Source organism: Phocoena phocoena, chromosome 5 (genome assembly GCF_963924675.1).
Source record: "Phocoena phocoena chromosome 5, mPhoPho1.1, whole genome shotgun sequence".
Lineage (NCBI taxonomy): Eukaryota > Metazoa > Chordata > Mammalia > Artiodactyla > Phocoenidae > Phocoena > Phocoena phocoena.
The window spans coordinates 25,743,351-25,771,213 of record NC_089223.1 but is presented as its reverse complement, the minus strand read 5'-3'; the positions used below and the strand labels follow the sequence as shown (position 1 = coordinate 25,771,213).

Genomic DNA, 27,863 nt, shown 5'->3' with positions numbered 1-27,863 from the left:
AAATGGCAGTATATGATTGGGAACTATTTTAAATATATCTCTTGTGTTTATTACTCAGCACCGTACCTGTTGCACGAGATGATTGTGTAAAGATGATCTGTGCACAGTGCCTGACACACATGGAGGGATTGGGAGATGGTGGTCACTGATATTAGTGGTAGTGCATGTTCCATACTGACAGACCAGCCTGTGTTTGTAACTTTCCAGATTAAAAAGGAGGAACTTCAGGGAGATTCTCAAGGTCAACAAGTGCAGAAAGTCTGGGTCTAGTATAGGCTCTTCAGGCTAGTAAGACAGTTACCATATATATCTGGTGAAAAAGGGTCTACATGATTCTTTGTAATTTTTTCAAATCATTTTACTATCCCATTGAAAACTTTGTTAAAGTTTAAGATAGGTACCTTGTGTTATATTAGCAAAAAGATTCTTTTCTAAAAAGGTAATTGTGCATTTACATACACAGAATAAAGGGAGAAGGAACCAGTTCTAAGCAATCCTTTGTGGTTGTAGCAAAATTTTATAACATGTTTTCACATTGTGGGTAATGTGTTATATATGTTATATGTAATGTGTTTTATGTATGGGGTGTGTGTAGAAGCAGTAAGACCATGAGGTAAGTAGAGAAATAGTCGAAGGATTACCCCTTTCTTTACATCCTTGTTTTCCCACCAACCAACAGTTCAGGCTGTGTACACTGCCTGTTGTCAGAACACAGTTATACATCTGCCCCAGACATAGCCACTGTGCACAGAAAGAAGCCCATCACAGAGTAAATAACAAACTGCTTTTTTTAAAAAAATTATTTTTATTTATTTATTTTTGCTGTGTTGGGTCTGAGTTTCTGTGCGAGGGCTTTCTCTAGTTGTGGCAAGCAGGGGGCCACTCTTCATCGCGGTGCGCGGGCCTCTCACTATCACGGCCTCTCTCGTTGCGGAGCACAGGCTCCAGACGCGCAGGCTCAGTAGTTGTGGCTCACTGGCCTAGTTGCTCCGCGGCATGTGGGATCCTCCCAGACCAGGGCTCGAACCCGTGTCCCCTGCATTAGCAGGCAGATTCTCAACCACTGCGCCACCAGGGAAGCCCAATAACAAACTGTTTTAAAGGAAGTTGACTTTGAAGAAAATCTATGCAGTCTATTTGTTTTAAATAAACATTTGTCCAATGCCTGCTTTTCTCTAAAGGAGCTTTGGATTTGATACATCCTATACTCCCTTGTAGGTTGAAATATTCTTGAGGACAGGGGTCACAGCTTATATTTTAAAAAAGGAATCCCAGTTCCTTGTACACAGAATTCATCAGATACTTGTTGACCAGATAACTGGGTTGGTTTTGAAGGTAATACTCAGATTTTAAGTCCATGGATCTGAGCATTCCTTGCTTTCTCTTACCTTTCCTTAGTACTGCTTTCAAGGAAGCATTATCCACGCGCCCTGTGGCAGCTTCATGAAGCTGCTGACTGAATTCAATTTTCAACCTTTCTGATGCCAGTGTTAACTTCTCCTGACCACCTTCCTACCTCTACCGGCCATGTGCACCTCCTTACCCCCTCCCCACATTGTTATTTTATCAGAGGTGCAAGAAAGGCCAGAGGTGGAGAAATGATGACTGGATTGAGATTCACTTCATAGAAAGATGCAAAGATCTTGCCGGATGGGTTGGTTTCTGTTCTCCTGGAAGCCATTAGCTTCTCCAGTGACCTGCCATCCCTCTGGCTGTGTTCCCCATTCAGCCTTTGGCTTTCGGGAGACTTTATGAGCACTGTGAACGATTAGTTTATTACAAACCCCAATCCTAATTAGAATTGTTAGGACCCACTCTGCTATAAAGGTTCATTTCCACCTCTTCTCCCAACCCCAATCCAGGACTTCTTTCAGGTTTTTACCCCAAAAGTGGTAAAAAAAATTTTTTTTGTTGAATATTTTCTGAGGTCTGACAAATCTCTAAATATTACCAAAGAATTTTACATAACAGGTTATAATTCTAAAACACAGTGAGTTATGTTGAAAAAAATAAACACTGTATTGTTTTTTAACATCTTTATTGTAGTATAATTGCTTTACAATGTTGTGTTAGTTTCTGCTGTATAACAAAGTGAATCAGCTATACATATACATTTATCCCCATATCCCCTCCCTCTTGCGTCTCCCTCCCACCCTCCCTATCCTACCCCTCTAGGTGGTCACAAAGCACCGAGCTGATCTCCCTGTGCTATGTGGCTGCTTCCCACTAGCTATCTATTTTACGTTTGGTAGTGTATATATGTCCATGCCACTCTCTCACTTCGTCCCAGCTTCCCTTTCCCCCTCCCCATGTCCACAAGTCCATTCTCTACGTCTTTATTCCTGTCCTTCCCCTAGGCTCTTCAGAACCATTTTTTTTTTTAGATTCCATATATATGAAACACTGCATTTTTTAAAAGGCTTGCTTGCCTCACATCCCAATGTTCATCCTTCCTTCTTTTTTCGACCTTAAGTTGTTTGTCTCTATTTTTTCAAATTTACCAGAAATTTTATCTCTATTTCTGGATTTCTAATTTGGCAAGTCATTGATTAATGGTTCTTACCACTTAATAATATGATAATATTGACGATATTATATATATGTAATATAATAATGTAACATATATAATAATGACTAATCTTTATTAAGCATTTACGGTGCTAATACTTTACATGAATTGTCTGATTTAATTCTTACTTAGTACTCACAAGTAGATACTAATATTACACCTATTTTTGAGATGAGGGAACAGGCATGAGATGGTAAAACTGATCTTGTTGGAGGTACCTCTGGCTTTGTTGCTGGATTCAGACCTAGGTCAGTTAAGTCTAGTGCCCTCTTGTGTGTGCCTGTATATCTCATGGCTATTTTAGGTGGTAAACTACATACGGAAAACATAGCCCTCTTCTCCCACCTGTCTGCCTTCAGTCTTTGGGTTCTGTCTGTATCTATTTTTGTACAGGAGTTTGTGTCACATTAGGCATAATCATGTCACTTAGGTCTAGGAGGATGGATCATGGATAAATAAAAGGAAAACCACGCTAGTAGGGTTTTTTTACCCCTACTTTTCCAGGTTGACTGGGTAGGCAGCTTAGTAACTTGGTATTATCTCATAATGATGATCTCAAAGGAAAAACTATGAGCTAGGCTAACTAGTCCCTCTTTTACTAGCAAAGCTCGACAGCAAATGTTGTGTGGGTAGTAAATAGCTAATAGGAAGCTGACAGTTGAAGGGAATGAAATTTGTATTAGTTTCCTTAAAGATAAACCTCACCTTGGATGTAACAATCTGCTAAGTGCACAGACAGACCTTGGAGAGAAAAGTTATCAAAAGGAAACTGGGTATAAGTTAATAAGTCAGATCTTGACTTCCTGATAAAGCCTGTCCTGTTTGCCGGGCACTGATTGAAAAGACAGTGAAGTAAGCCTGGCTTTCAGCAAGCTTTTGGATTTTGCAGAAAGAGCCCTGAGAGTCCCAAGAATGAAACTTTTTGAGTTACTTTATCCAGGCTCCTAACCAGAGAGGAAGGTGTCTGCTGGGGCTCCTGAAATCCCAGCGGCCTGTTTGAGAGGATTGTAGTTAAAATGGACAGTTGAAAACAGGTGCTCTGTCCTAGGCTTTCTTCCTAAGTTCTTACATTTATGATACTGTCCTTTTACGAGAGTATGGGTTTAGGAGTCCCAATGTCATCACTGATTCATTGCACTTATTTCTCTCAACCACTTGACTTCCCTGAGCCTTATTTTTCACAATCTATGAAATGGAATAATGCCTTATAGGGTTCTTTTGGGGATTATGTGAAATATCACTTATTGTTTGGCACATAGAAGATGCTCAGAAAAGGTCAGCTTTTTTTTTTTCTGCTTATGAAATTCTAGTTTTGAAGGAAAAGTAAAGTAAAAGAAGTCATTTCACTATAAATTCCTGGGTCAGAAAACAGGTTTGATCTCCTGATCTTATAGAATATTATGCATCATCTCTCCTTTAAGACCCTGTGAGCTCCTGATGTAGGGGAAAAAATGAAATTTAGTTGGTTAATGAAAACTCTTAGAAGGTAGTTTTTAAACTGTGATGAAGCTAGGTTAAATGGTAGCCAAGTGAGGCCATTTCCAGGGGTCTTGGAGGTGAAACAATTTGTTTTTGTACTTGTATCTGTACTTTTACTCTTAAATCTCATTTCTAGTCCCTTGGGTTCCATAATAAAGTCTTCAGTACTATACAGTTTTATTAAACATCTTTTTTGGACTCCAATTTGCATTTCAGATAATATAACAAAATGTATGTGTTTTAAGTATTCACTGCCTAATTGTGATTAAAACATGTAATCCCTCAAAAGATGTTAATTGCAATTTAAATTCATGCTGAATTTAATTGAGTTGGGGATTAGAAAGTAGATGTAAGGAGTAGTTAAGGGAATACATTTTGAAAAAGCATCCATATTTTTTCTGAAAATGTAAGCCTCTTTCAAGTTTAAGGTTAGAACGATAAAGGACATATGGAAGAGAAGGGGAGGAAGCAGGTTAAAGGACATATTAGAAAAATTTTCAAACTGTGTTCACAATATGGGTCTTGAATTTAAGCTACTTGTGTTTAAAGAAGGAGGGAGGGGTGGTTTGAGGAGCCTTCTCATTTATATCCCTAGAGTCTTCCAGTACATATTAACTTGCTTGGTGTCTGATAAAGACTTCAGTTAACCTGAGCTCTTTAAGAACTGCCGAGAATGATTGGGAAGGAAGTCGATAGAAACAGAGGTCTTTCAATTCACCTGTTACCTGATGCTTCAATTTGCCTTACAATATTCTGGTCAAGGGGGTGTCTTATGAATAATTAGGTGTAATAGACACTTTGTGCATAGACAGTTCAGATTTAAGCAGTGCTTTTCTATGATAACTTCATTATATTAATGGAAATAAAGAGTAGTATTGGAAGAAAGACAAATACCTTATTTTTTCCCCCTAATTTCTATAGAATACTAAAATTTGAGATTTAAGGTCTTAAAAAATGTTGAGCAGTCATATGTCTATGATTGGGAGAAGGAAGTATAGCAATTAATTGTTTGATATTGAATTTGAAAACAGTATTTCAAAAGGAATGACATTGTGCCTCATTTTTTTCTTAAAATTTCACAAGAACACATTTTATTTTGTTTTAATATTTATTTGGTTGTGCCAGGTCTTAGTTGAGGCAGGCAGCCTCCTTAGTTGCGGCTCACTGGCTCCTTAGTTGTGGCAGGTGGACTTCTGAGTTGTGGCTCACCGGCTCCTTAGTTGTGGCATGTGAACTCTTAGTTGTGGCATGCATGTGGGATCTAGTTCCCTGACCAGGGATGGAACCCCAGCCCCCTGCATTGGGAGTGCGGAGTCTTAACTACGGCACCATGAGGGAAGTCCCAAGAGTTTGTTTTAAGATAATCTAAACAGTTTTTTTGTTGTTGTTGTTTTTAATTTTCTGTTTTTATTTTAATTTATTCTTTTGGCCACGCCAACAAAAGAATTGTGGGATGGCTTGCGGGATCTTAGTTCCCCAACCAGGGATCGAACCTGGCCCCCCTGCAGTGGAAATATGGAGTTCTAACCACTGGACCGCCAGGGAATTCCCTAAACACAGTTCTAAATGCAATGGTATTATTCCTACTTATAAATCATTTCCTTATTTTCACATGTGTCTAGAAGAGGAAAATATTTACTTCATAAACCTGTTTTGAATGAGTCATACCATAGATGTGATACACAAACCACAGTGTGTATGTGTGTGTATGTTAGTTACACACATTGGCTACCTAATATTTATTGGACTCTATAAACATAATATAAAAAAAACAAATTTCAAAGACTTTTAGATTGTCTCTTAGTAGAAATATTTCATGCGAAAATTCAGGTGGGAAGCTCTGTCTTTGTTTCATTAGAAGTTGAACATCCTTAAAATAGAAACATGAATCTGACTTTACATCTGGAACAGAGTTCTTTGACTTTGTGCTATATTGTAAGGAGTATTTAAGGGAACACATTTTTTTTAAATGAGTAAATGCTAAACCCTGTTTTAAAGGAAATAAAAACTCTGTTTTTACTTAAAGTACTATTTGTGACTTTAAATATCTAAACCCTCATTCATTTTGCTTGCAACCTAAAATCATTCCATGTAAATGTCTTCATTTATTTGCAATTTAATTTCCCCAAAATGACTACTTTGATAACGACTGTCATTGTTTCTTTTTCTAATAACATAAAATTACTGTTATTCTCAATGAAATGATTATTTTTCTTTCGGGTTAGATTCTCACTATCATGTAAACATAATTTTTTTCACATAAACATAATTTTTGACCAGTGGCGTATCAAAGGAAAGGCTTACCATTCATTCACTGCCCTAAAGCACATTGTATTGTGGCATTTCGAAGTCACATACAATATTCCAAAATGACTATATAGAATTTTATATTCTTGCACTGTTTAAAAAATTTTTAATAACTTGTTTTTTTCTTATTACAAAAGCAGTATGTATTCCTAGTGGATAATCGAGAAAATATAGCTAAACAAAACAAAGAAATATCATAATCCCGCTGGTCTGACAACCATAGGGATATTTGAATGTGTATTTTCCAGACCTTTTTATCTGTACATATATTTGATAAAATGAGATCATATAATATACACCATTTTGTAATCCTATTTGTCCACCTAACAATACACTGTGAACATTGTGAACAGGGTTCTAAAACATTCTTTTTAAAGGCTACTGACCATTCTCATGTGTGGCTGTGCAGTGGTTCATTTCAGCCCTGGATAACTTTTGCTATTAAAAAAATAATAATAATGTTAAAATGAAGATCCTTTTAGTAATCTTTTCTTGTATCTGTATTATTTTCTTGGATACATTTTTTAAAGTGGAATTCCTGGATTAAGGGGTGTGTATGGACATTTTTAAGGTTTTACTATTTACCGCAGCACATCCAGTATGGTTATAAAGGACACAAAGTGTCTTTTCCCTGAACTCTGATCAGTCATCAGCATTATTAATTCTTTGCTCATTTGATATTTTCTTCCACATGACTTTCGTTTTTCTCTTCCCATTACAGGTTGGTCCATGTTGTAAAGATGAGGAGTCCATGTAATATTTTATAGAACAGTGTATTTAATAAATATTCTCATTTCATCCTCCCCAGTCCTCTCCCAATTTCTACTGCTCATATCTTAGAGTAAAATCTTGAGGGCAACATTTAAAAAGTTGTTCTATTTCTTTTATTTCAATCAAAAGAAAGACACAGTGTGGTTGCTGAATGAGTTGTTTAACTAGATCTCTAACCATGTTATAAATGGTTCCTGTAGAAGGATCTGGGGACAAGACCTTTAAGCTTTTTTTTTTTTTAATCACATCTTTAGATCTCGAAGAATCTGAACTTATATAAGAATGTTTGGGCTGCTGTTATTACAGTGAAACCTTCTTAGAGTATCTTCTCAGGTAATTTTTTTTAGAGAAAGTCACTTACAGACATAAAACATTTGACCAAAAGAAAGCCTCAGGTTGTCAGAGTTACTTATACACTGTTGTTCAGCTGGGCCTCTTTATTAAATCATCTCTTGGCAGTCCATTAGTTGTGGTGCTACAGCTATTGTATGGCCCACTAAGCTAATATACCTTCAATCACTAACAGAAGGATAACCTTAATAAAGATTTGAAGTCGATTTAGTGCTTCACTGCTTGCTGACCAGTGTTTTACGCTTTAGTGTGTCTATATATTCCATTCCGTGTATTTTTGATATTCACATAGATCTTATCTACATAATATATTAGAATCAAATAAAGATTAATAGCCTAGAGAAGGAAGAGTGTTTGGGAGCTCTTATAACCCCAGCTTGGCCACTGCCAGAAACTGTGTGATCTTGAGCAAGTCACTTCCCACGCTGGGCTTCTGTCCAAACCTTATATGTAAAATTTAGGAAATTGGGAAGATATTGGCTGATATTTGTTCCTGCATCACTCTATTATTTGTAGAAAATATAAATTACATTCTGCTGAATGTAACACATTGAAACATTTTTAACCTCATTGATGCTTTTATAGGAAATAAAAAGAATTGCTCTATTCTGCCCCCCCATAAAAGTTTGAGTAACTAGAATAAAAAAAAATCCAATTATTCAATGGTAAATGATACAGAAGAAAGCTCACTTAAAGTCAACTAACTTTAAAAAAAGAATTAGCATTTAGTAATAATTACTGAAAAATATTAGTTTTTAATTTGAAAAAATGGAACTAAATTATGGAAATAAGCTTAGTTTTTAATTTGTTGAACAATATTCAGGTTGTATTATAACTGTCTGCTAATTCTTGGAGCGAATGAAGAAAGAATCAAGTGTTGTTTTGGAGGGCAGGGATTGATGTATTTTTCCCAAGGAATTGTATGATGATGACATGACGTCACATCTTTTTCTCCTGTTTATTTTTGTAACACAATCATAAAGATACAAATTTGCAAAAAAAAAAATTGAGGCTTCATCAATTTTCACAAGTGCTCTCACTTAAAAAAATATTTTGATTACTCTCCTTTTAATACCTATCCTGTCATTTTTTTCTCACTTGTCATTGGCTTTGTTCTGATTTCACGACTAATGAAATCCTGCATCTTCTGTAGGACTTGCAATTATATTTAGCAACCTATTTGTGTTTTATTTGTGTTGTATTGTCAGGTGGCTTAAAGTACCAGACAATTGGTGAGAATAAACCAACGAAAGCTGAGGTACAGAGATAGATATTATTGCGAAGTAGTTGGGGTGTGAGTGTGGGAGGAGAAAATATTTTCTTGAGAATCATTTTGGAAATGGTCATTTCATTTGTGAGTCTTTTCTTGCTGTGATGTCTCTGGTTTCCCTGTACAACCTAAACCTAAATTCTTCAGGGACTTGGAGAATGAATACTTGTATGATGAGGGCTTGCTGGGCGTTTTGTATATGAGATTTTCTATGGTTATAGAATACCCAGGGGGTCTATATTTCATCTTATTTAATCCTCACAAAAATTTTATGAAGTGGATGTTGTTATTCCCACTTAATGAAGTGAAAAACTGAGATTTAAAGAGTTTTCATAGCTCAGTATGTGATCAGGTTGTTTTTAAACTAAGTCTTCTGACTTCATTATCATTGCTTTTTCTACTTTTTCAGAGATGTCTCTGTGATTATTTTCTTTTATTTTTTACCATTTCTTTTTTTTAAATTAATTTTTATTGGAGTCTAGCTCATTTACAATGTTGTGTTAGTTTCAGGTGTACAGCAAAGTGAATCAGTTATACATAAACATATATCCACACTTTTTTAGAGCCTATTCCCATATAGGTCATTACAGAGTATTGAGGAGAGTTCCCTGTGCTATACAGTAGGTTCTCACTAGTTATCTATTTTATAAATAGTAGTGTGTATATGTCAATCCCATTCTCCCAGTTTATCCCTCCCTCTGTTTTCCTCTTGGTAACCATAGGTTTGTTTTCTACGTCTGTGACTCTATTTTTGTTTTGTAAATAGGTTCATTTGTACCATTTTTGTCTCTGATGATTTTAAATTAAAACAGTTATTTAACATGATATCTTTATCATCTTTAAAACAAGGGTATCTGTTTTGGATATCAGATAAGCCCATAGAGTCTTTAAGTATCCACATTATGTTAATGTTTAAAACAATGACTTGGAAAGACATTTTTACAAATTACACGGTAGAGCTCTGAAGCTTCAGTTTTCATAGGTAGTAAGTAGTAACAGTAATTCTGTGGTTTTGATTAATTTATGTTTTTATTAAGTAAAGACCTATTAATGCTTATTTATTGAAATTTTCTCTGTAAACCTCAAAACAAAGTAAATATGAAAAAGCTAAATCATAATATTATATAGTTACATTTCTCTACTTTTTTGTTTACTTTCAAAATTGTTATAAATTTACAAAGTCAGGTTTATGGATGTATGACTTATAGATATTAAAATTCCCTCTTTTAAAGTATGTAGTTTAATTAGTTTGGAAAATAAATAAAGTTGTGTGAAACATTGCTATCATGGTAAAAAATTCTTTTGTGCCTCTTTTCCTTTTCCCTACCTGCAGTCCCTGACAGCTAGTGATCTGAATTCTGTCTGTATAGTTTTGCCTTTTCCAGAATGTCATATCAATGGACTCATATAGTACATAGCCTTTTGTGTCTGTCTGCATTTGACCGGCAAAATGCTTTTGAGATCCATCCATGTTGTTGCATGTATCAGTAGTTCATTCCTTTTTATCGCCAAGTAGTATTCTCTTGTACGGATGTATCATAATGTGTTTATTCACCAGTTGATGGATATTTGGGTAATTTCCAATTATGAACTATTACAAATAAAGCTGCTCTGAATATTTGAGTACAAGTTCTTATATGAACATATTAATATCTGTCTCTTGGGTAAATAAATACCCAGTGGTGGGATAGTTGGGCCATATGGCAAGTATATGTGCAACTTTAAAAGAGACTGCTAAACCTTTTCCAAGGTGGCTGTATCATTTGGATTCATTCCAGCAATATATGAGAGTTCTATCTGGTCCACATCCTAACCAGCTCTGAACTATCAGGGTTTTTGTTTTGTTTTGTTTTTAAGTTTTTAGTAGGTGTGTAGTGGTATCTCATGATTTTAATTTACATACCTCAAATAACTAATGATGTTGAGCATCTTTTCTTGTGTTGATTTGTCACCCAAATCTCTTCTTTAGTGAAGTGTCTGTTTGAATCATTAGCCCACTTTTTTTATTGGATTGTCATCTTATTATTTACTTGTAAGAATTTAAAAAATATATTCTACCTACAAGTCCTTTATCAGATGTGTGTTTTGTAAATATATTCTCTCAACATGTAGCTTGCTTTTGCATTTTCTTAACAGTGTCTTTGAAGGAAAAAAGCTTTAAATTGTGATGGTCTAATTTATCATTTTTTAATTTTAAAGTTACAAGTTTTGTGTCCTGAGAAATGTTGTCCTAACCCAAAGTCACAAAGATTTTCTCTATGTTCTCTTCTAGAAGTTTTATAGATTTAGTTGTTACATTTAGCTCTATAATCCATTCCAGCTTATGTTTTGTGTACAGAGTATAAGGGTCAAAGTTCTGGGTTTTGTAATTGTTGTTTTTTGCATAGAGATATCAGTTACCACTTACTGAAAAGATTATTCTTTTCCCATTGAATTACTGTAGCACCCATGTCAAAAATCAATTTACCATTTCTATATAGATCTATTTCTGGACTTTCTTTTCTGTTCCATTGATCTATATACTTGTCTTTAAGCCAGTACCACACTATTTTAACTAATATAGCTTTTTTTTTTCATTCAAACAGGAAGTCACAAAAATTATAATCATCCTCATCAGTTCATTCAGTCCCATGTAATTATTTTTTTTTTATCTTGATCTTTTGTTAGCACTTTTATGAATTCATCAGTTAATATAGCTTTATATTAAGTGTTGAAATCAAGTTGTGTGAGTCTTCCAACTGTTATTTTTCTTTTTCCAAGAAGAAGATTTCCAAATAAATTTTAGTCATATTGTCATTTTCTTCTAAAAATCCTGCAGGGATTTTGATTGGAATTACATTAAATATATAGAACAATCTGGGGAAATTTGACATCTTAATAATTGAGGATTCTAATACATATGTCTCTATTTAGGACTTTAAATATTTCTCAAATTATTCATGATTTTGGTGTCCTATTGTAAATGGTATTTTTATTAATTTCAATTTAGTCCTTGCAGTATATAGATGTTCATTGATTTTTACACCTTGTATGCTATAACATTGCTAAATTCACTTATTATTTCTTGGAGTTTGTTTGTTTTTTTTTGTTTGTTTGTTTTTGGTCAAGGTTTTCTAGGATCATATAATTTGTGAAAAAAATGTGTTTATTTCTTCTTTTCCGATCTCTCTGCCTTTTATTTCTTTTTCTTGCATTATTACATGGCAAAGACTTTCAGGCCAATGTTGTATAGAAATGGTAGTAAGAGTAGAGATTCTTATCATGTCCCTGATTTTAGGGGGAAAGCATTCAGTCTTTTCTCATTAAGTATGATGTTATCTGTTTGGTTTTTGATAAAGATGCCCTTTATCAGTTGGAAGAAATTCTTACCAATTCAATTTTCTGAGTTTTTATCATGAATATATATGGACTTTTGTCAAATACTTTTTCTCCATCTATTGATCTGATCATATGTTTTTTCTTTTAATCTGTTGATGAAGTGAATCACCTTGATTGATTTCAAATCTTAAACCAAGTTTGCATTCCTGGAATAACTCCACTTGGTCATGATATATTATCCTTTTTGTATATTATTGAGTTTAATTAACTAAAATTTTGTAAGTTTTGTGTTTGTCTATGTGCATGAGAATTATTGTCCTGCAGTTCTTTTATGATGTTTTGACTTGGTTTCAGTATCAGGCTAATGTTGGTTTCATAAAATGATTTTTCCCTCTTGTATTTTCTGGGTGAGTTTTTACAGAATTAATATTATTTCTTCTTTAAATATTTGGTAGAATTCACCAGTGAAGCCATTTGGTTTTGGAGATTTCTTTTGTGGGAAAATTTTAAAGCACAGATTCAATGTCTTTAATATATAATGGGCTATTTTTTTATTTAAAAAAATATTTTTTTAATTAATTTATTTAGGCTGTGCCAGGTCTTAGTTGTGGCATGTGGGCTTCTCTTTTTTTTTTTTTTTTTTTGCGGTACGCGGGCCTCTCACTGTTGTGGACTCTCCGGTTGCGGAGCACAGGCTCCGGACGCGCAGGCTCAGCGGCCATGGCTCACGGGCCTAGCCGCTCTGCGGCATGTGGGATCTTCCTGGACCGGGGCACGAACCCGTGTCCCCTGCGTTGGCAGGCGGACTCTCAACCACTGCGCCACCAGGGAAGCCCTGTATCATTTTTTTTAGATTCCACATGTAAGTGATACCAAATATTTGTCTTTGTCTGACTTACTTCATTTAGTATGATACTCTCTAGGTCCACCCATGTTGCAGCAAATGGCACTATTTCATTCTTATTTATGGCTGAGTAAATAATATATTCTGTTGTTTATATATACCACATCTTCTTTATCCATTCATCTGTCGATGGACATTTAGGTTTCTTCCATGTCTTGCCTATTGTAAACAGTGCTGCAATGAACATTGGGGTGCATGTATCTTTTCGAATTATGGTTTTCTCTGGGTATATGCCCTGGAGTGGGATTGCAGAATCATGTGATAGCTGTATTTTCAGTTTTTTAAGGAACCTTCATACTGTTCTCCATAGCGGCTGTACCAACTTACATTCCCACCAACAGTGTGGGAGGGTTCCTTTTTCTCCACTCCCACTCCAGTATTTATTTGTAGACTTTTTGATGATGGCCATTCTGCCTGGAGTGAGGTGATACCTCATTGTAGTTTCGATCTGCATTTCTCTAATAATTCATGATATCGAGCATCTTTTCATGTGCCTGTTGGCCATCAACACAGCTCTTTTTTAATCCTCTCAGGGCACCTAACACAAAAAGATGATCTTAAAAGTTAATTCAGAAAAGGAAAAGACTTGTTAGTGAAAAAATGTGATTTAAAATATAGATTTTAAATCTAAAATTCTCGAAGAGATTATGCCGTCTTGATCCTGAAGTCATGAAGAATAGGATAGTCGGTTCCACTTGTTAGTGATTTCGGTGTAGTCCTTCTTGAGGAAAAGTGCCTTGATTAGATGATCTGTAGAAGTCCATTGCAGTTCTGTGAATCTATGGTAAGTTATTTCCCAGAAGATGGTAGGAAAGCTATTTTATTGCAAATGAAAAGCTGATGAGTGAGTTATTGCTGAGGGATTGATCCACTGCCCTTTTAAGAAGCTCTGAGATTCCCAGACCTAAAGGACGGAAAAGAGCAGAAATAACAGTTAGGTAGCTCAAGTTTAAAATTTTTAAGAAACATTAGATGGTTTGACATAAGTTGTCACTTATGTTTTGTGGATGCCCTTCTAAGCAAAGTGTTAGGCGAATTCTTGGCCAATTTCTCTGTTGATGTGCTGAGAGCTTAGTTCATGTGTTTGGCATTAAATAGAGCTTCCATTAATTGATCAGAAAAGTGTTTGTATATCACTAGGAGGTATTGAAAAAGCCCACTTAAAAGGAAATTTTAGTAAATTTCTGTGCTGCCATAGCTTTGAACCCATTGATCTTCTTGTGTTATAGCCATTATGATGTCTCTCTTCTAGCCCAGTACTGTGAGCAGATACTCTATTGTATTTGTTTTTGTATTCTCAGTGCTTAGCTTTGTGAACTGCTTAATAAATTTTTGTTGAATGAATGAATAATTAAAGGAACATTTATTTTATTCCTTTTTGGCAGGACATAGGGAACCCAAAAGATTAAGCACAATTAAATTTCAGGAATATTGAGAAAATTGGCATTAAAAAGAAAGATGTAATGTTAAATCGTGTGTAATATTTCAAGTACGTTTTGTTCAGCTTCATCCTAGATATTTACAAGTGTTTAACAAGCTATTAATAAGTAAGTAACATATATTTTCAGTTTAATAGTTGATATTCTGAGTTACAATCACACTTTGTTCCTCTGAGTGTTCAGCATTAATATAACAAGTAGGACTGTTTAGGTACTTTCTTCTTGGTATTATCCTCAGTATCATTCAGCTTTTAGTTAGATATCGATTGAGTGCAACATTATTCAAGGTTTGCCTAAAGATTAAAGAGAGAACCTCTAAAATGCTAGTTGTATTTAACATATAACATTTATTATGTGCTTTTCTTCTAATAAATACATAATCAGTACAAAAATCCTTGAAAATCTGGGAAAAGCATGAAGGAAAAAAATATCCCTAATCCTATTACCCCAATATAACTGCTGTGAGTGTGTTGGTGTATGCCCTTTTTACACTATAAATCTACAAATATTGTATTAAAAATTATATATAAAATAGGCCGTGTGGGTGTTATAGAGAGGGTAGAGGAAACATCTGGAGATGAGTTCTATTCTGGCTTTGCCACTAGCCAGTATGACCTTAGGAAAGATCCTTTATCCCTAGAGTTCTGTTGCTTCATTTATAAAGGGATTGTCATAATATCTAAGGGCCTTTTCTCGCTTGAAAATTCTGATTTCATTGACACTGAACACCTCTGAAGACAGATTTCGGAGGATGAAATCGAAAGTGTTTAAGTCTATATTCATCTTAATTATGAGGCAGATTGAAAAATCTTAAACTGGTATAAATATTTCTTGCTAATATCATTAGGTTTTTGTTATTATGAAGCAGCTATACTTCATAATATATTGTGATTCTTGAATCACAATCTGAATTCCAGATGAAGGTATTTGAGCTGATAAATATGTTTGTAGGAAAGTGTTAAAATAATTCTCATCAGCCTTTAGGTGTGTGACCAGAAATAAGATATACAGTATCGCCACTATTTTCAGTACATGGTATTTTATCAAAAAAGCATACCAAGGAGAAAAACAACTATTTTACTTGATTCTTTTTGCACCTCAAGAAAATTGATTTTGTCTCCCCTCCCCTCCTCCACGCATATTGTAAAAATGTAGATTGGTATGCAAGAACTATCGCATATGATGGACCAAAGCTTTAAAAGTGTTCCGAGGTGTCTGGTTTATCTTACAAGGGTCCATTTTCACATTAAACAATTTTTGTTGAACAGTTAAGATGTCCTTTAACTTTTACCATTTCTTAGTAGGATTTTTGATATGCATTTTAACTGTTATTTAAGAGTCCCCATATGCTTCGAAAGGAATCAGAATGTATGTGCCTTTTTTTTTTTTTTTTTTTAAAGCCTCAGCACAATGTAGGTTATTCCATCAATACCATCAAATGACTGGGAGCTGGAGTTGGAACAATATGTAAAAATACAGCTTGCGGAAGATTTCCTTTATTAGCTGTCATCATCCGCAGAATATATGTTCAAATAAACGTTGTGTAATAACTAAATTTGAGATTAATAGGCCCCTTAAGAAACAGCGAAGTCATTCAGAATTGTCAGTGAAACATAGGCTGTAATACTGTAACATGCATATATTGTCCTGCTTACATGCTCTCTCTGGTGTCATTCCCATTTATCACTGTCGGCGGGCTCGGTTCTCATTAAAACACTCTTGCACAAAAGCAACTTAATTTTCTTAAGAGGAGAGGACACCTGATTCAATTTGGCATCCAGAAGCGGTAACTTGAATATATTTTTTCCTTGCCTGAATTGAGATGAATAGTTACAAACAAGAATAGCGCCCCCCCCCATTCACCTCAAGATTAGGGATGTTAAATATTTTTTTCCATTGATATCAAGAAATGGACCCATAGAAATAGGCAAGAAATGTCGCTTACTCTCAAAAAAGCAGCTGGATGGCATTTTCTCATAACTTGCATATAGATGAACGTCTCTTCATTCCTGTAGTGTTTTCAAAACAAAGAATGAAAGCGGTCATTAAGATGGTGAATTTTAATGGTATATTAATCTTTCTTTAAATTGGAGAATGCCTTGTAGCAGTTCTGTAGTCTTCACTTAGATGTATTTGTTGAGAAGAAATGCTCAGTAGTGATTTTAAGGCAATATTCTACTTTTTAGCTATTGCTGCTTAAAAAATACAACACAAATAATGGAATCAAATGAATAATGCCCCTTTAATATTGAGCATGGTAAATAAACTCGCATTTAAATTGATGTCTTATATATACTTTTGTGTGGTATGGTTCAATAATATTTAAAGGTAATATAGAAATGTGTAACTCAAATTTTACTTGCTATGAGATTTATACAGTGAAAATAGTGGTAATTTAGTACTAAAATGTCCTAAGCAACTAAGGTGCTTTTCAGCCAATTATAATTTTTAAAAACAGGCAGAATAAGCTTTTCTTAGTTCTTTTTTTTTTTTTTGGCCTTTCTATAGCATTTTGCAAAATACCTTACAAGTAAAAAGAAAATGTTTTGTATTTCCTTGTTTAATTGGAGACCAAGGATAGGAATTCAATCTTTGATGTCTTTATGCTTTTTCCAACTACAACTATGCTTAGAAAGGGGATAAATATTTAGGCTAGTTCTCCTTCTTGTGACTCAGAGGCAGGGGTGATATAAATTCACATAGTTGAGGAACTTTTCCAGGTTAGGATAATGCAGCTTTGATCTCCAACAACCGTCACCAATAGTCAGTTTTTTATCTGTTCGTTTTTCATGATGTGTTATGCCATATGCAATGGGAACAAGAGGTTATGCTAAATAAAACTTAATAGCCTAGTCAAGTTTATGTCTGGGAAACGCTTTTGATTTATCTAACCTGCCTGATTAGTACTTCATTACTTCTTTGTTTAGGAACATGATTGTATCAGTTAGGCTTCAAGTAATAGAAAATCAGACTAAAAGTAGCTTACACAAGCAGGGACTTATTTTTCTCATATATCAAGATGCCTGGAGGTGCGGCTGGCTGGCATTTGTTCTGTGGCTCAATGATATTATCTCTGTGTTGCTCTTGGCCTTTCTCTGCTGGATGCAAGGTAGCTTTCACTGCTCTAGGCAGGAAGAACGGAAGAAGGGCAGTGCCAGAAACTAACTTCCCTATCCCCCAACCATCAAGCGGAAACCAGTTTATATCTCACTGGCCAGGACCTTGTTGCGTGGCCACCCTAGCTTTTCCTATTTCACGTGTACTTTTTGTGTCTTATTTAATTTTTTTTTTCCTTTTCAGGAAGCATACAGTGAGTCTCATATTTTCTTCTAAGAGTTTTAAAGTGTGCCTTCCAATTCTAGGTCTCTAATTTATGTTGTATTTTCTTTTCTAGCATATTGTGAAAAACTCAGTTTCTCCTCCTTTCCCAACTGTGTTACAGTGGAGCTGCTGTCGTATACAGCTTTCTCACATTGTTTGTACTTTTTTTTATTGTAAACTCCTGTTCATTGGGGGTCGTTTAATTGGGAATCTGCTTTGTTCCGGATTATTAGAGTGACTCCAAAGAGAAGTTCTGCGTTTGCTTCTTTCCGGGCCTCAGGGGTTCCACCGGTCTTTGATCCGTTTTGTCTTTTCTTTTCTCCGAATTAATCGTTAGTTTGGGATTCTTGAGTCACATAGGTAGTGTAAATTCTATTGCGTGCCCACCCTTGACGCCAGGCCCTGTGTTACCTCCGTGACTGTCTGAGGAGAGTTTTCTAGTTGCCCTCGCCTGGTGGGCAGCCCCTTCAGCATCCCGCTCTTCTGGCCGCAGGTGCGTCAGCTCAGGTCCTCACCCTTTGTAGCCAAAGGCAGTGCGTCCTAGTGCTTCTTGCGCATGCGTCAGTATCGCCTGGGCGAGTGCAGCCTCAAACCCCCTGTTTGACCACTCTGTCTTTGACTAACTTCCATATGTCTCTTACCAGGGTTTTTGTTTTGTTTAGGCTCAACTATACATTGTTTTTTTTTTTTTTTTTTTTTTTTTTGCGGTACGCGGGCCTCTCACTGTTGTGGCCTCTCCCGTTGCGGAGCACAGGCTCCGGACGCGCAGGCTCAGCGGCCGTGGCTCACGGGCCCAGCCGCTCTGCGGCATGTGGGATCTTCCCGGACCGGGGCACGAACCCGCGTCCCCTGCATCGGCAGGCGGACTCTCAACCACTGCGCCACCAGGGAAAGCCCCTCAACTATACATTTAAAAATGTTATATTCTTATAAACTATTGAGTGGTGTGAATTTGAGGATTATATACATGAAATGTCGTCTAACATAGTCCTTTTCCCCACCCTTACCCTCTCTTTGGGCAACATCTCAGACAGATCTCAAGGTTTTTCTGGTCACTTTTTGTTACAAAAACAGTCATATATTTAGTAATTAAGTTTAACTTTCTGGTATTATATCATTCGGGGCAGTCTAGCTTAAACAAATTCTCTTCTTTGCCAACCTGCCTAATCTGTGTTTTTTGTTTTCTGTTTTTTTTTTGGGGGGGGGGGTGGGCGAGAAGGAAGGATTTATTACTTGCAGCAAGTAAGGAGAACACCAGGGCTCTTTTCCCAAAGCCGTGTCTCCCTGAACTGCAAAATTGGGGAAGCTTTAAACCATGGGTATGTGCATATTCATAAGGGGGCTTGAGCAGAGAAGAATTCAGCATAGGATTGGGGCAAAGGTCGACAGTCCAAGCTTTAGTTTATTGAAGACAGAAGGGTCAACATCATCATTCCATCCTCCACCTGGGTGGGAGCCTTAGTTCCTGGTGTCAGGACTTTACTGAAGCTCAGGTTCTTTGTTTCGATGCAGAGAGAATTCAGTGAGAGACAAAGTGATAGGTAGGAAGCGGATTTATTTAGAGAGGTCACATACCATAGACAAAGTGAGGTCCTTCTCAAAAGGTGAGCGCAATCCTGAGAGAAACACACTCCACAGAGTGAGGACCAGCTCAGAAGGCGAGAGGCCCTAATCTGTGTTTGTAAAGCACAGAAAATTGTACTTTTTTCTTAATGAATACATACACATATACAAATATAATCTTTTTTTTTTTTTTTTAAATAAAACAGATAGGTAGAGCCAGTGGGGAAGAAGGTATGGTCTGTTTCACTACGTTTTTACTTTCTCACCCTCCCTACTCTGTAGAGTCAGGGGTGAGAGTAGGACCACTGGCTTAGAGGGAGAGGGACAGAATCTGATCTTACTGGTGCTGTTCTAATCTGGCCCTTAGTGCCCTCTGTCATAGCAGGTGTCTACCTTCTATTTCTTTTTCCAGGACAGGTTGGGGAGGGAGTTCTTCAGAGTACACGTGCAGCTTCCAACCCTCAACACAGCCCTTCATGCTCTCCTTGCTGGAGTCTCTTCTCCCCGGAAGGCTGCTATGTAGGGTCTCTCACAATGAATCAGGTTTCATGGCAGTCCTCTGAGGCACCTACCTGGCCCCTGGGATTGACAGAACCTTGCCCCATCACTGAACTGAAGTATACTTTGCCCAACGGCTTACCTCCATCCTTGCCCTCCCCTTGTGGCCTGTCCTAGGCAGCCTCCCCAGCTTTGCTGTTTCTAGTCGGGAAGCAAGTACCTGTCTCTGGTTCATTACACACCCTCCCTTTTCCCCCAGCGCAGTTCTAGGGAATAGACCGTGATGGTTCCACGAGCGCTCACAGAGTGCCCTCCACTCCTGTGGCAGCCTGGCGAGCACTTTCTTCCTTAGTAAACATCCATCCCCACTTTGGGAGGCATGGCAGACACATCAGCTTTCTCGCCTAGAGGAAGAAGAAAAAGTAAAAAAACCCACTACTACTAGAAATTTCCTTTTATCAATCACCTCTAGAACATCTAGGCTTTTCTTATATAGGCTGCATGTGAAATGGTCCCTAGCTTAGTTTTCATGTCTTTTTATAAGCTCTGCGTTGATATCTCTGGAATATTACTTTAGACTAGTGGGATACTTGCCACACATTCTCCTTAGCTTGGAGCATTATTAGAAATTCCGAGACAACCATAAATGTTCCATTTTAGCATTTTAGTAAGCATTGCTGTATACATTGGCTGGGGAAACAGGTTATGCAACAGCGAACACGGAACACCACACAGGAAGTTTCATAAATTAATTTGTAACAGATCATTCACACTCAGTGTGAACAATGGATCTCATTTTTTTTTTTTTTTTTTTTTTTTTTAGTGGACTGATGAGGGAAAGAAAAAGAGGGGTGTTGGGCCAGCATTATGAAAACTGTAGATATAGTGATATGAGGAGAGGACTTGGGTAGGGCCCAACAGTGTCATATATTTGGAGTGCAGTCATTTTATAAGGGGACCACATGTTTATGTAACTCCAGAGCATGGAACATGGTCAGTGCACAGCAGTTATGGAAGGTGAAGGTTTTGGGCTTACTGTCAGGTAGGACTTCATAACATTCAAGGGCATTCAGCAGTGGAAGCACTTGATTTCCTGAGTTAGAGAACACTCTGTCACCATGCTTTTCAGCATTTTGTTTTTGTTTTAATTTACCTTTTTATTTCAAATAATTCCAAGTAAGTTATGAAGAAATTAATTTGTTATTGAACTTGCTTAATTTTCCAAAATAATTTAATAAAGACATGCTGTAATATATAATGAAACAGTAAAATACCATATTTCGAGTAAAACTGGGCTGATACTAAAAGCAATATAATATCTAAAAATGTACAATATAAAGGAAGCCAATCTACTCAGTATTAAAAAACCACCTCAATATGAACTTTTTTAGTTAGCATTGATCAAATTATCCATCAAACATGATTACACCAAGGTATGTACTTTGCACATGGGATTCCTGAGTTAATAATGAAAACATTACTATGTAAGACATTCAGTTAACATAAGAACTATTCATTCATTCATTCATTTATTCATTCATTCTTTTGTTCAGTAATATTCATTGAGGGTTTATTACAAGTCAGGTGCTGTTCTAGGCAGTGAAGATACAATCTTGTACAAATTAGACAAAATTCTTCTTGTGATGGAACATTCTAGAGGGGGAATGGATAATTAAGTTGTTTCTGGCAAAAGAGATAATAAATAAAATGCACTATTTAAAAATCAGAATGGATAAACAACAAGGTCCTACTGTATAGCACAGGGAACTATATTCAATATCCTCTGATAAACTATAATGGAAAAGAATGTGAAAAAGAATATGTATATATATGTATAACTGAATCACTTTGCTCTACAGCAGAAATTAACACAACATTGTAAATCAACTATACTTCAATAAAATTAAAAAAATCTTTAAAAAACAAAAATCAATGGACTCTCTCAGGTGTGGCTTCTAGAAGACAGAGGAGAGGAAACTCATATCCTAAGACAGTCTGGTCATATAACCTGAGGGGTCCTCCCTTCAGAACAAATTGTCTTTGGTGGTTCTCGTTTGATCTCAGTACATGAAGTTTGTACACAGCCATGTTTGCTTTAATATAAAAATGAAAGTGCATTTTTGGATTATTTTCTAAACCAAATATTCACATGCTACAGATACTTGTGGAAGGTGTCCTCTGTTTATCCTGTGGCTTCTCATACCCCCAGCACACTGATGTATGTTCCAGAGGGTTCTCAACCTCCAGCTTGTCAGGCAGCCAGCAAGAGATATCACTAACGTGCAAAGTAGGGATTGAAATCTTAATTTTATTTAAAAATAAAACATGTATTCCATTTTTAACACAAAGGGATTTAAAATGCGAACAGTAAATAGCTCAACATCTTCCTGCCCAGATATAGAAATGCAACACGTTTAAAAAAGAAGACAAAAAAAAAAAAAAAGACTAACAGGACAGACAGAAGAAAATGAAAAATAAAAATGACCCCCACTCAATTCCTTTCAAACAAATTTAATCATAGTTGAGGGTTTTTCTGTGATCCCTTTGAGAAAACAAGTGTTTTTTTATACTTGTCTGTGTATATATGTGTGTGTGTGTGTACACATTTACACAATAGGAATGTGATGATTATAATAAGAAATATATATTTGGTCTTTGTCTCAATTCCTGGCACAGAGCTCCTAAAATGATTAGATTTCCTAAGTGAAGAGAGCTGGAAAAAGTGTCTTTTGTTATGCTAAATAGATGACTTTTGGAAAGCCCCTAGCTAACCTGAGGATGGGGCTGGTTGCCAGGGGAACCAACCAGAGATTAGAAGGTTGGACCTCTGGGGAGGGGAGAGGGGCTAGAGATTGAGTTCCGTCACCAGTGGCCAATGTTGAAATCAATCATGCTATGTAATGGAGCCTCTATAGAAACCCAAAGGATGGGTTTGGAGAGCTTCTGGGTTGGTGAGCACTGGAGGTGATGAGAGAGGCATGTGATCAGAGGGCATGGCAGCTCCACAGCCTTGCCCCATACCTTGCCCTCTGCATCTCTTCCATCTGGCTGTTCCTGAGTTATAGCTTTTTATGATAAAGCAGTAATCTAGTGAGTCAGCTGAGTTCTGTGAGCTGCTCTAGCAAATTAATCATACTGGAGGAGACTGGGTTGTGGAACCTCCAATTTATAGTCAGTTGGTCAGAAGCACAGGTGACAGCCTTGACTTTTGATTGACATCTGAAGTGGGGACAGCCTTGTGGTTCTGAACCCTTAACCTGGGGAATCTGATGCTATTTGAGGATAGATAATGTCAGAAATGAGTTGAATTGTAGAAAACCCAACTGGTGGTGGGTGAATTTCATGGTGGTGTGGAGAAACACATACTGAAGGAATTATACACACTGTTCTGAAACTTGCTTTTTTAACTTAAAATATCTTAGCCTGCTTTAATATCAGTATATGCAGGTCATCTTTTTAATGGCTACAGAGTATTCCTTTGTAATTCTAGATTTTATTTAACTAACTCTATTGCTATATAGTGGTGGCAAATTTTAAAACATTTTTTATATTACATTAAGCGTATGTATATAACTATATAAGAATAGGGAGGTTAAGAGAAGTAAAATACGATGCCGTGAGAGAGATACTTATACTGGGTGAGAGACCAAAGTCTAAATGTCATTTCCACTGCTTGGCTGTGGTGCCAGGTGGCTGATCCAGTCTTCTTTGTCTGCCAATCCTTGGATTCTGCCAAACACATAGAATAATGTAGTTGGAGAAGTAGACTTTGGACATTTCTGGGAATCCTACTTACTTTAGAAATCCAATTAGCAAACATGGAGGTGCTCAGGAACTTCATCAGATTCCTTCCTTAGAAGACTTGAGTCTCTCGCGGGGCAGGGAGGCATGTAGATAGGTCATTCAATAGTGTGACAAGTGCCAGGGCAGAAGTATACTCAGGATGTTGTGACAGCAGGTATGGGGACACTCAGGCCACCCAGAAGTATGGATGTGTGAGTGTTGAGGAGGTGCTGAAAGTTTCTTGGAAGGACGATGCTTAAGCTGAGTCACTAAGATAAATGGGAGTTCCCTGGCAGGCAGAAGGCCATTCCAGGCCAAGGCGCAAAGAGGTAAGAAACAGCATGATGAGTGTGGGGAATCACAAGTAGTTTAGTGCTGTCAGAATATAAATTTTGAGGCAATAAATGAGATGGATGGACAGTGACCTGTTCATGGACGGCCTTGTAGTTCATACTGAGGAGCTGGGAATTCCCCCTTAAGTCAAAAGATACGCTTGTCTTTATATATCAATTAAAATCTCTCTAAATATTTTTCTTCACTTTTGGGAACTCTGGAAAACGTAATGGCTTCCTATGCTGCAACTGCAAAATTGAGCCAACTGTTAGCTTCATTATCTGTTGCTGTCGAGCCCAGGATCCTTAGTTCGGTGTCCGATTTCACATGGTTCTTCAGGGAACCCAGAACCTTAATCAGCCAAGTCACCAGTGGTTGCCAGAGCCCACTGCATGGTGAGCGATTTCAAATCCATCACCACTGTCAGGAAAATAGCTAAGAAGTTGGCCTGCAGCATCTTTGGATACCTAAGATATCTCATCACTGTCATCACCATCATTTTATAAGATGCAGGAACATAGCCAATCCACATAAAATATATTGCTTGGGTTTGGGTTAAAAGAGAACAGGATGGAATGGGAGTATAGCGATTTGATCTACTGAGTAGTAGTTAATACTTATTTTACTTTGACTTCTGAGTCTTTTTGTTTCTAATGTTCCATGTTTGTTTGTTTGTTTTTTTAAATGCTAGGCAAAACTATTAGTGGTCTAGTATAAGGCTGGTGAAAGGCACCGGAAAGAAACAAATCTGGAAGAGAGGAGCTCAAACAGGAATACCTCATTTCTTTACTAAAAAGAGAGAAACTCGTTCTAAGCACAAAATAGGGTCTAGAAATAAACATTGTTTGTGGCGAAGTACATTTTTATCAAAAGGAAGGCAGTGTTCCCTATTGATCTCCCCACAACTCATTTATTTATAGTTTTACTTATTTTTCTCTGCACATACAACTTTTTCCTGAATCATCCATAATCGGATACTAGGAAGATGTGTTAAATATGTTGCTACAGTTTACATTTGTCATCTGTGATGTTTTATTTAGCCGAATCTTTTTTTTTTCCTTCACAGCTCCCTGTACAACATGAAATACCATATGCCATTGTCCCTGTCAGGAAGCAAAGGTTTCCCTGGTCTGTGCCTGTGCCTATGTTTATGCCACAGCAGAGCTGTGGTCCAGTGCCATCTTTTATTGATAAGGCCAGCAAAGGAGAAATCTAATGAAATTATCAAAGCTTTGAATTAATTATGAACTTGAATAGGAGAGCTAAGCTCTCTGGAGCCAAGGATCTCATTACCCATGCATTCTCATTGCATTCTCTTCTGGAGCAGAAGGCATTTTCAGCTACAGCTCTTAGCTTGGCTTTGGACTTTATTCAAACTTGCTAAACTGACATCCTCTTCTTACTACAATGTGGCTGCTAATGTCCATGATGATTAATTTAATTCTGCTCTGGATCCACAGGAGATGTCAATAGGTTTTCTCTGCCCCTCCTTCCACTTTTTATTATTTTTCTTTCTCTCTTTTTTTTCATCAAATTGGATATTATACGAGTTTTTCTCTTTTGGAGGTCATGTGAGAAGCTTTCAGAATTCAGGTGTAGCTTCATGGACTGTAGTGATTGAATTAAAGTTAAGGACTATATTATATCTACTATGTATTCCCGGGATATTTAGGTAAGCTCAAAGTCAAGTATTTCTTCTTTGAATTTTGAACGCCAAACAGAAGTTTTTCTTGCCTGTTTCTACGTTAAAATTAATCGTGTAGCAATAACGCCCATGGTCTTAACAGCATTGATCATATTTCTAATGTGCGTTGTATGGGAACTACAGATCTCACTTTGTGGGTGTAGCTCATAGGTCTTATGCTCCTTGATGGAGAGTACTTAATGTTTGCTTTACAATTCTGCTATTCCTTTTCCCAGTAACATGAATTTTCTTCCTTTCTTTTCTTTTTCTTTTTTTTCTTTTTGGTGAACAAATCAACCTCTGATTGTTTTAAGTTTAGTAGCAAAGTCAATAACAACAATGTTTCAATTTGCTGTTGGGGATGATTCTTCAGTACTGTCATATAGGTTCAAAGCATCTTATGGCGAGCCTTTTCTCCTTGCTTTTGAGACCCATTATTTATGAATTCCTAAGCTGTAGCTCATCTGTCTTAGTAAACTACAGGCTACTGGCAATTTTTGTAAGCAGTGACTAACTTTGCTTTACAGAGTCAGTGTTTTAAGGTTTTGAATAGTGGGGGATGGGAGAATGATAGTCTTTGCTTTTCCTTTTCCTATTTACTTTCAGTGAGTTTTTTTCCCCCCATTTATTCTCTCTATAGGCAGCTGCAATATTTAATTCAGCCTTTGGAAGTTTTTTGGTAAGTAAACATGGTTTAATTTATCTTTTATAACTTTTGTTGTGATGATTGTATGAAATATTTAGTGAAAATTGGACTTTTTTTTACTATTTGGTTAAATATAAAAGTTCTTGAATCCTGTCATATGCCATTATCCATACCCTAAAGAAAATTAATAAATAAAGGAAATATTCTCTTATAATATAATTTGGAGGCTTGGGTTTAATATTCCATTTAATGGATTCAAGGAATCAATTAAAACACTATGTGTCTCCTTATAGAGGTATGTCAATATATTGATCATTTAATGAGGTCTTTTAGATTATTATTATTTTGTGTCATGGGACTGAGGATTTTGAAAAAGGAAACATGACCCAGCTGGTCAGAAAGGGAATGCTAATTTACTTGTTGACATGTCATTTATTTTGTACATTTCACTTTTAAAGAAGCTACTGTCTTAGATACTTCTGAGAAATCTATGTGAAAAAAAATTTGAAATGAGGAAATAACTAATGAGTAATTTGCAAGAAAATACAATATTTTTTGACATGTGAACTATCAATTGTATATAAAAAGGTTAAAAATAGTTTATCTTTCATAAGTGGAACCAATATAATTATAAGGACAATACTATTTTAGCATTTTTTAATCATTATCTTTTAAACAGATGATATAAACAAAGACTTGGTTTGTGTTATGAAAGAATGAGAAAGAAACTGAGTTTTCTGTCAACTGAATATTTTATTTATACCTTCCCTAAAACTTTGCTAAATTGATGAAAACAAATTAGAATATTGTATTTTTAGATATATAACTCATTAACAGATATGTGGTTACAGTGATTTACAAAAAATTGAGAATGAAATCAGTGAGGTATATAAGCTGGTTCATGAGTCTAGGCAAAATATCAATTACTTCTGTTTAAAATGCTCTTTATGTCACTTGTTATTGTATGTATTTAAATGTACTTGAAGCTTTAAAACATATTGTTATGTAGTGTTAATTCTGTACAGTCCTATATAGCTTTTAATGTCCCAATGTTACAGAGCTTTTAATGATGTAGCTTCTGCAAAATACATGCTTAGATTCTATCTTATTTTTAAAGAAGTAGTAATATTATTCCCGATGGTGTATTATTATTATTGGGTTTTAGAAGAGAGGCAATAGAGTCCATTTAATGCAAATGATCTCTTGAGCTACTTATTTTAGACTCAGTGATATTTTCTTGTCATTATTTCACATATCCAAGTATTATTTTCTATATGTTGTCACAATTGACAAAATAATATCTGTAAGATATGTTCTTGCTGTAAGCCAGTTTTTTACATGGTTTGGATTTGTATATATCCGCTGTCGAAACATGGTTTCCTAAACTGGATCTCCTACTCTTTAAAATGTCTGGTGTAATTGAGAAAATAACTTTGAGGCAATTGTCTGAGTAACTAAAGCAAAATACAGTCCTTTAGTTGGAGGACAAGCTCGCTAAGTACAGTTTGAGCTTTGCACTGACTGACTGTATGAACAATAAATGTATCATATTATTTGTTCTACAAGGCCCAATTCTTTGATAAGATCCAGTGGAGTAAAACTTGTTCTAGGGATTCTTTCGGATTTT

General features: G+C 36.2%; 1 protein-coding gene across 3 annotated transcripts in view; it reads left to right on the top strand.

Annotated features, from left to right (window-relative positions):
- Positions 1 to 27,863, top strand: part of SLC10A7 (solute carrier family 10 member 7) — a 251,845-nt gene that overhangs the window by 48,467 nt on the left and 175,515 nt on the right. For 2 of the 3 annotated variants that reach the window (XM_065877675.1, XM_065877674.1), the window contains exon 5: positions 26,231 to 26,269. The exons of the other annotated variant lie outside the window; for it this stretch is intronic. In XM_065877675.1, the coding sequence (XP_065733747.1) occupies positions 26,231 to 26,269 (39 nt within the window). The remainder of the gene's footprint in view (positions 1 to 26,230; positions 26,270 to 27,863) is intronic. 3 annotated transcript variants of the gene reach the window in all.